This window comes from Entamoeba dispar, genomic scaffold (genome assembly GCF_000209125.1).
Source record: "Entamoeba dispar SAW760 scf_1105229460687 genomic scaffold, whole genome shotgun sequence".
Taxonomy (NCBI): Eukaryota; Evosea; order Mastigamoebida; family Endamoebidae; genus Entamoeba; species Entamoeba dispar.
Genome location: NW_001854317.1, coordinates 106,235 through 112,764, shown reverse-complemented (window position 1 = coordinate 112,764; position 6,530 = coordinate 106,235). Strand labels below are relative to the sequence as shown.

General features: G+C 26.4%; 5 protein-coding genes across 5 annotated transcripts, besides 10 other annotated features; 1 reads left to right on the top strand and 4 right to left on the bottom strand.

Annotated features, from left to right (window-relative positions):
* Positions 1-375, bottom strand: EDI_024200 (histone H2A, putative; the record flags this gene model as incomplete). Its single annotated transcript, XM_001737574.1, has 1 exon — positions 1-375. A coding segment is annotated over one exon (375 nt), but the record flags the coding sequence as incomplete, so codon positions are not given.
* Positions 376-608: 233 nt separating this feature from the next.
* Positions 609-636: a sequence feature (AT_rich).
* An 82-nt stretch (positions 637-718) lies between these two features.
* Positions 719-803: a sequence feature (AT_rich).
* Positions 804-826: 23 nt separating this feature from the next.
* EDI_024190 (uncharacterized protein) lies at positions 827-2,534 on the bottom strand (the record flags this gene model as incomplete). Its single annotated transcript, XM_001737573.1, has 2 exons — positions 827-1,049; positions 1,096-2,534. 2 exons carry the CDS (start codon positions 2,532-2,534, stop codon positions 827-829), a joined length of 1,662 nt encoding a protein of 553 aa, XP_001737625.1.
* A 96-nt stretch (positions 2,535-2,630) lies between these two features.
* Positions 2,631-2,669: a microsatellite.
* A 4-nt stretch (positions 2,670-2,673) lies between these two features.
* Positions 2,674-2,711: a sequence feature (AT_rich).
* A 45-nt stretch (positions 2,712-2,756) lies between these two features.
* EDI_024180 (60S ribosomal protein L32, putative) lies at positions 2,757-3,161 on the top strand (the record flags this gene model as incomplete). The annotated part of the gene is made up of 1 exon (XM_001737572.1): positions 2,757-3,161. One exon carries the CDS (start codon positions 2,757-2,759, stop codon positions 3,159-3,161), a length of 405 nt encoding a protein of 134 aa, XP_001737624.1.
* Positions 3,162-3,174: 13 nt separating this feature from the next.
* Positions 3,175-3,351: a microsatellite.
* Positions 3,323-3,373: a microsatellite.
* Positions 3,374-3,479: 106 nt separating this feature from the next.
* Positions 3,480-3,536: a sequence feature (AT_rich).
* An 18-nt stretch (positions 3,537-3,554) lies between these two features.
* Positions 3,555-3,698: a microsatellite.
* A 32-nt stretch (positions 3,699-3,730) lies between these two features.
* Positions 3,731-5,032, bottom strand: EDI_024170 (uncharacterized protein; the record flags this gene model as incomplete). The annotated part of the gene is made up of 1 exon (XM_001737571.1): positions 3,731-5,032. The coding sequence occupies one exon, from the start codon at positions 5,030-5,032 to the stop codon at positions 3,731-3,733; it is 1,302 nt and encodes a 433-aa protein (XP_001737623.1).
* A 56-nt stretch (positions 5,033-5,088) lies between these two features.
* Positions 5,089-5,172: a sequence feature (AT_rich).
* On the bottom strand, positions 5,170-6,420 carry EDI_024160 (uncharacterized protein; the record flags this gene model as incomplete). Its single annotated transcript, XM_001737570.1, has 1 exon — positions 5,170-6,420. One exon carries the CDS (start codon positions 6,418-6,420, stop codon positions 5,170-5,172), a length of 1,251 nt encoding a protein of 416 aa, XP_001737622.1.
* Positions 6,190-6,211: a sequence feature (AT_rich).
* Positions 6,421-6,530: the final 110 nt, after the last annotated feature.

Sequence of the window (6,530 nt, the reverse complement as noted above, 5' to 3'; positions counted from 1 at the left end):
ATCATTTAATTCAAGATCTGATCGAACTGCAAGTTGAATATGTCTTGGAGTAATTCTTGTTTTGTGGAAATCTTTTGCTTGTCCACCTGCAAGTTCTAAAACTTCTGCAACAAGATATTCAATAACAGCTGTTAAATAAACTGATGCCATTTTATTAATATGTTCTCCATATCTTCCTTTTTTAAGAGCAGCATGAATACGAGCAACTGGGAATTGTAAACCTGATTTCTTAGAAAGAGTATTTTTTCTTCCTTCATCATCATGTGATTTTACTTTCTTTTCAGTGACTTTCTTTGGTTTCTTTTCTACTGATTTTTTTTCAGTGGCTTTCTTTTCTACTACAGGAGTAACTTCTTTTTCTTTAGTAGCGTCCATTGTATTTAAAATACAGTTTTGATTACTTAAGATCTTATTGTCATCTTAAATATTCCCAAATTAGGTTTTCCTATTTTTCTCTTTTTACAGAAAATCATTAAAAATGAATCTTGATTCTTTTTCTTGTCTATATCATGTTTTGATTACATTCTGAATTTATATCATCTTCATAAAATTATTTACCATTACATTTTCAATATATGAATTTACTTGTTTATCATGTTTTTTTCATCATATATTATACATTTATTATTATTTTTACAAGAATAACGAAGACAACTTGAATTTTTGTTCACTTCTTTTTCTTTTTTTTTTTCTCTTTTCGGGAAACCCTTTTTTTTGCTAATATAATAAATATTATTATTATAAAACTATTTTACTATTTCTATAAATAGAGTTCTCTTTTTAATTAAAAATAAAAAAAATTTGTGATTTGAAAAATGAAATTTCCTTATTCTGAGTTTTCATAACCAATATCATAAATCACATTCACCAATAGTTTTTGTTTGTAAATTCCCATTTTGAAACCATCCATTATTAAGACGCACTCAACTGCTTTTGGTGGTCCATATAAAGAAACTAATTCGTTATGAATTTGAATATTTTTATTTTCATCTAATCCTAAGAAGACACTTACTTGGACAGCTTTTGGATTATTAATAATTATAGACATTCTGTTTGGTGAATTCATTGCTTATAATAGTTTTATAAAAAACAAACTGTGCCAAATCATTTGGTGTCAAAAGTAAAGACACAGACAATGAACAATCACTATCAAAAGATTGAAAAACTGCCATTAATTGATCGCCTTTATCACTACAACCAAACTTTGTTAATACAGATTTAATAACTTCAATTTTAGAGGCAGTATTTTTACCATAAATATCAAAAGTAAAACGAGTAAATTGAGGTCCAACTGAACTCATATCTTTTTCAACTGAAGTAATAATTTTAATATTACTACATTCTTTTTCAAATTGGTTTAATACAATTAATGCATTTCCAGAGTCAATCATATTAAATGCTTCAGAAGATAATAAATCACCACAAAAAATATAGCCCCCCTCAATTGCATTTTCAGCAGAGCAAAGTTGAATATAAGATCCAATACGTTCTGGACATATTTTATTTCCATACAAATTCATTTTGTCAATTCCATCAGAAGCAGATTCTACCAAACTAAAGAAATCAGCAATTCCTAGTCCCATATTTTCTTGTGGACCATTAACTTTATAAGTTACATTATCACAATCACTTGCAACAGACATTACATAATTTATTGTTTTATTCTTTTCAAGTTTAATTTGTGAAGGGATAGACGATATCCAATAATCCAATACCTTTGATTTATCACCAGTTAAAAATGTGAAATATTCTCGTGTCGGATTTATATTATTTCTTCCAAGATAACTTGGTAATTGTCTATTTACATAAACAACGTCAGAGTCACCTTCTCCTAATAACGTTTGTTGTCTATCTTTTTTCTCTTCTACTAATGGATTTATTTTTTGTGAAAGAGCTCTTCTTCCTGAATTTATTGGTGGTACTGCAGGTAGTTGATTACTTGATGAGTTAGTGTTATAAGATAAAGAACCAATAGGAACTGAAGCATCTGGTGCTCCAATAGTTTTTTTCATTTCTCCAGCCATTGCCATTTGTAAAGGATTCATTCCTAAAGGTACTTTCTTTGGTTTAATAAGAAGGTCATTATTATTTGATGTTGGAGAAGATGCCATTATTGGTGATTGAATTTTAGGAGACATAATACTTTCAGGTATACCCCTTGTTTTTAATGAATCAATATAAGACTTTTTAGCACTTTCAGGATGAATTGAGTTTTCTATGTGTTTAATAAAATCGATAAGTGTTGATGGGTTATCAACTTCAATGAGATATCTTCTATCTCCTTTTTTATCTTTTGAATTAATTGCTAATACACACTTTCCTTTAAACTCATCAGACGCATCTTCTACATGAGCGTCATTACTTAGTTCAATGTATCCTTTTGCACTTACCGAATCTTTACTATCAAAATACCATAACTTTTTATCTTTTAAAACAAAATATCTTTTTTTCCAATTTTTATACCCTCCACCTTCCTTTGTTCCCCATGACTCGTACTCACACGGCATAAGTTGAGCAACACTAACATTCTGCATATTTAATCTTCCATTTTTCAAGTTTCTTTTTTTTTGTTTTCTAAGTCAATTAATTATTGATATTTTATTTATTACTGTTATATATAACAGATATACAAAAAAGAAATAAAAAAAAAAAAAAATAAATTAAAAAAAGTAGATTTTTAAAAAGAAAATATAAAAAAACTAAAATTTTTAGGAAAATTAAGAACTAGGGTTGAAAGAAGTCAATCTGTGTTGCAGATGGTTGGACCAGTCACAAAACCAAAGATTGTCAAGAAATATACAGGACACTTTAAGAGATTTGATTCTAACAGATTCCTCCGTGTTAAAGCATCCTGGAGAGTTCCAAGAGGTATTGATAATAGATTAAGAAGAAAATTCAAGGGAACTAACCTTCTTCCAAAGATTGGATATGGAAGTGCTAAGGCAACTAGAAATATGCTTCCATGTGGACTTTATAAATTCCCAGTTCGTAATACAACTGATCTTGAAATGATTATGATGCAAAACAGAAAGTATGCTGCTGAAATTTCACATGCTGTTTCTGCTAAAAAGAGGCAAGAAATTATCCAAAGAGCTAAGATTCTTAACATTAGAGTTCTTAATGCTGATGCTAGAATTAAGAAACAAGAAGTTTCCCAATAAATTGATCGTGAATTTTTTTCTTATTTAATTCTTTTTTATATTATTTTAAAATAAAATTGTATTAATAATTTCTTTTTATTAAATTTAATTGTTACTATTTTTTTATATTTGAAGTTGTTTTATTCTTTAAAACTTTACTCTCTTTTTAGTTTATTAAGAAATTTTGTTTTTCTTTTTTTTTTCTCATTTTTTATACTTCTGTTTATCTTTTTAAAATTGTTTTTATATACTAAAAAAAGACTGTTAATTAATGATTATAATAAGTAAAACAGTTTTGAAAGGGATTCATTACAAATAAGGTCATGTTTGATGTTAAACTTTATAAAAACTATTATATACAAAATAATAATTGTTATAAAAAATATAGAATTATTTCCAAAAATTTTATCAATTTAAAAGAAAAAAAAAGAATAATAATTTAAGAATGATAAAAATGAAGAAAAAGAACTCAAATTAAACAACTTTTAAGAAGAAAAAAAGAATTTTATAATTTAAAATTATTTTAATAAAATAATAAAAAATAAAAGTAGTTAAAATTATGATTGAAAAGAAGTAAAGTTAGTATATACTTATTTGCAATAAGTAAAATCATTGAAATAATCTTTAGAATCAACAACTTCTCCTTCATCAATTTTAGCTGTTTCATTAATAATATCTTCATTAAAATTAGATGTATCAGTTTTATCTTTTAAAACAGGAACAAAAGGAGGAGATAATTTCTTTTGGAATAATCCTTCCCAATCAAATCCTTTAAACCAAGAATGAGATTTAATACGATTTGGATCTGTTAAACGTTTTTCTGGATCTTTTTCTAATAACATAACAATACACTCCTTACAATCTGCTGATGGATAAGAAGCACTTGGGAAAGAGACAGGGTCATGAATAATCTTTTGGAATAATTGTTGAATATCTTCTGAAGTAAATGGAGCATGTCCATGAATCATTTCATAAATTAAAATACCAAATCCCCACCAATCTACAGGCTCTGAATAGTCTTTACCAACAACAACTTCTGGAGCAAGATATTCTGGTGTACCACAAAATGTACTTGTGGTATTTTCTTTTGTAACATTTTCTTTAGAAAGTCCAAAATCAGTTAAACGAAGATAACCATCAGCACCAATTAAAATATTTTCTGGTTTAATATCACGATAAACAATATTTGAAGAATGAAGATGTTCTATTGCAAGTAAAATTTGGGCTGCATAAAATTTAGCATCTTCTTCACTAACTTTTCCATTCTTTTGTAAATAATAATAAAATTCACCTCCAGGACAATAATCAATAATATAAAATAAATGAGTTGGAGTTTGGAATGAGTAATATAAATTTACTAAGAAAGGATGATGTAATTTAGAGAGAATACGTCTTTCAGACATAGTGTGTTCAATTTCTTCATATTCAATAATTTGTTTCTTTTCAATAGTTTTCATTGCAAATATTTCATGAGTAGAAATCATTTCAACTAAAAACACTTTTCCATAAGCACCTTTACCTAATAAACATTTAACATCAAAATCTTTTTGTGTTACTGGTACACTACTAATTCTTGGTTTACAAATATTGGATTTCTCTGAATGACAAATAATAGATGTTAACCATGATAATCGTTCTTCTTCATTTGCTGCACTTAAATGGAATGTTCTTGATGGTGTACAAATACGAATTATATTTTCATATTTCTTATGATAATTATCAACTGCTATAATGTGTGTGGCAAGAGATAAATTTATTACACCCATTAATGTTTTTTTATCTTGTTCTTTGTAATATGATAGTGTATCATTTTCTAATTCAAAATATCTTTTTTTCCAAGACTTCCAACTTCCACCTTCTTTCATAAGCCATCCTTGTGTTTTCTCTTCCATTTATGTTTTAAAGAACTGAAAAAAAAAGTTCAAAGATGATTAAAAATAAATCCATGAAAATTAAAAATAAATATTGAAATTATTTTATTATGAATTTTAAGAAATAAAATATTCAAATTAAATAACAATTTTGTAAATTAGACAAAAGTTGGAGAACAATCTTTTTGAGATGATGAAAGATATAAATCTAATCCTGATGTTAATAATTGACTTATATCTCCTGCAAATATTCCAAGATATAAAAAAAGTAAAACCACAGCTACAGCTAAACGTGGTTCGACATGAGAAATTGAATATTCTATAGCACATGCAACAATAAACCCATTAACTAGTCCTAATAAAGGTGCATACCCTAACATAACTTTTTCAGCTATAATTGCGTGTGAAATATTCCCTGCTGTACCAAAGTAAATCGGTAAGATAGTTATTGTTGCTATCAAAACATTAATAATACTTGCTATTAACACTATTTTAATAGGTGGTTTTGTAAATATTTCAACAAATCTTCCAATAACATCCCCAGCATAATACAATAAACCGACTAACTGAATGAATTGGTAATAATAATTATTTTCATCATAATTCATATCATCCTTATAACAATTAAAGTAACGTTGAACTGGATTTATAAAACGAGGAACAAGATAGATAGCAATATAATAACAGCAAAATATTGTTATTAATGAATTTTTCATCTCTTTTATTATAGTTTTAAATATTCTTAAAACATTGTATTTTGGTAGTGGATCATCAAGACTAATATACTCTTCTTGATATGTTATTCTTTCTTGACATTTAAGAAAATCATATATTTGAGGTGTAAATATGAATAGTATAATAACAAGGATCAGTCCAACTAATGAAAATAAAGCTACAATAGAAAAAGCAACAAATTCGGGTATTTCGGCATATCCTAATATACAAGCTAAAAGTGTTCCAAATGAGCATCCAGTGATATAAAAAGTTGTGTGTTGTGATGATAATGAATAACTCAAATTAAAAAAGACAAAAAAATTTGATGGTGGAAGACTTGAATTGAATATTTCTACAATAAGATAAAGAAACGTTTTATTAATAATTGGACTAAATACATTAATGGAAGATGAGATAGTACATATACTAGTTAAAATAAAATTTGTAGCTAATGTAAAAATACCAAAAATTTTATAATTAATTTTTGCATAAGATAAGTAAGAAAGAACTAAAAGTATTACTAATGTAATTATACCTCCTATTCCATCAATAAATGAAATAACTGATATTGACTTACCAATATCACTATGTGTAAAAGCAGCATATAGTAATAAATAATTAATACCAAACACAAAACAACAACACATAGTAAATATATTCATTTTAATAGATAGTCCAATAGCACCAAACTGCATTAAAAGAAATAACGAATTTAAAGATTAAAATCTTGAATAAAAAGAGAAGAATATAAAAAGTGAGTAGTGGTTAATTCAAACATTTTTTACTTGTTTCTCAATTATTCTGG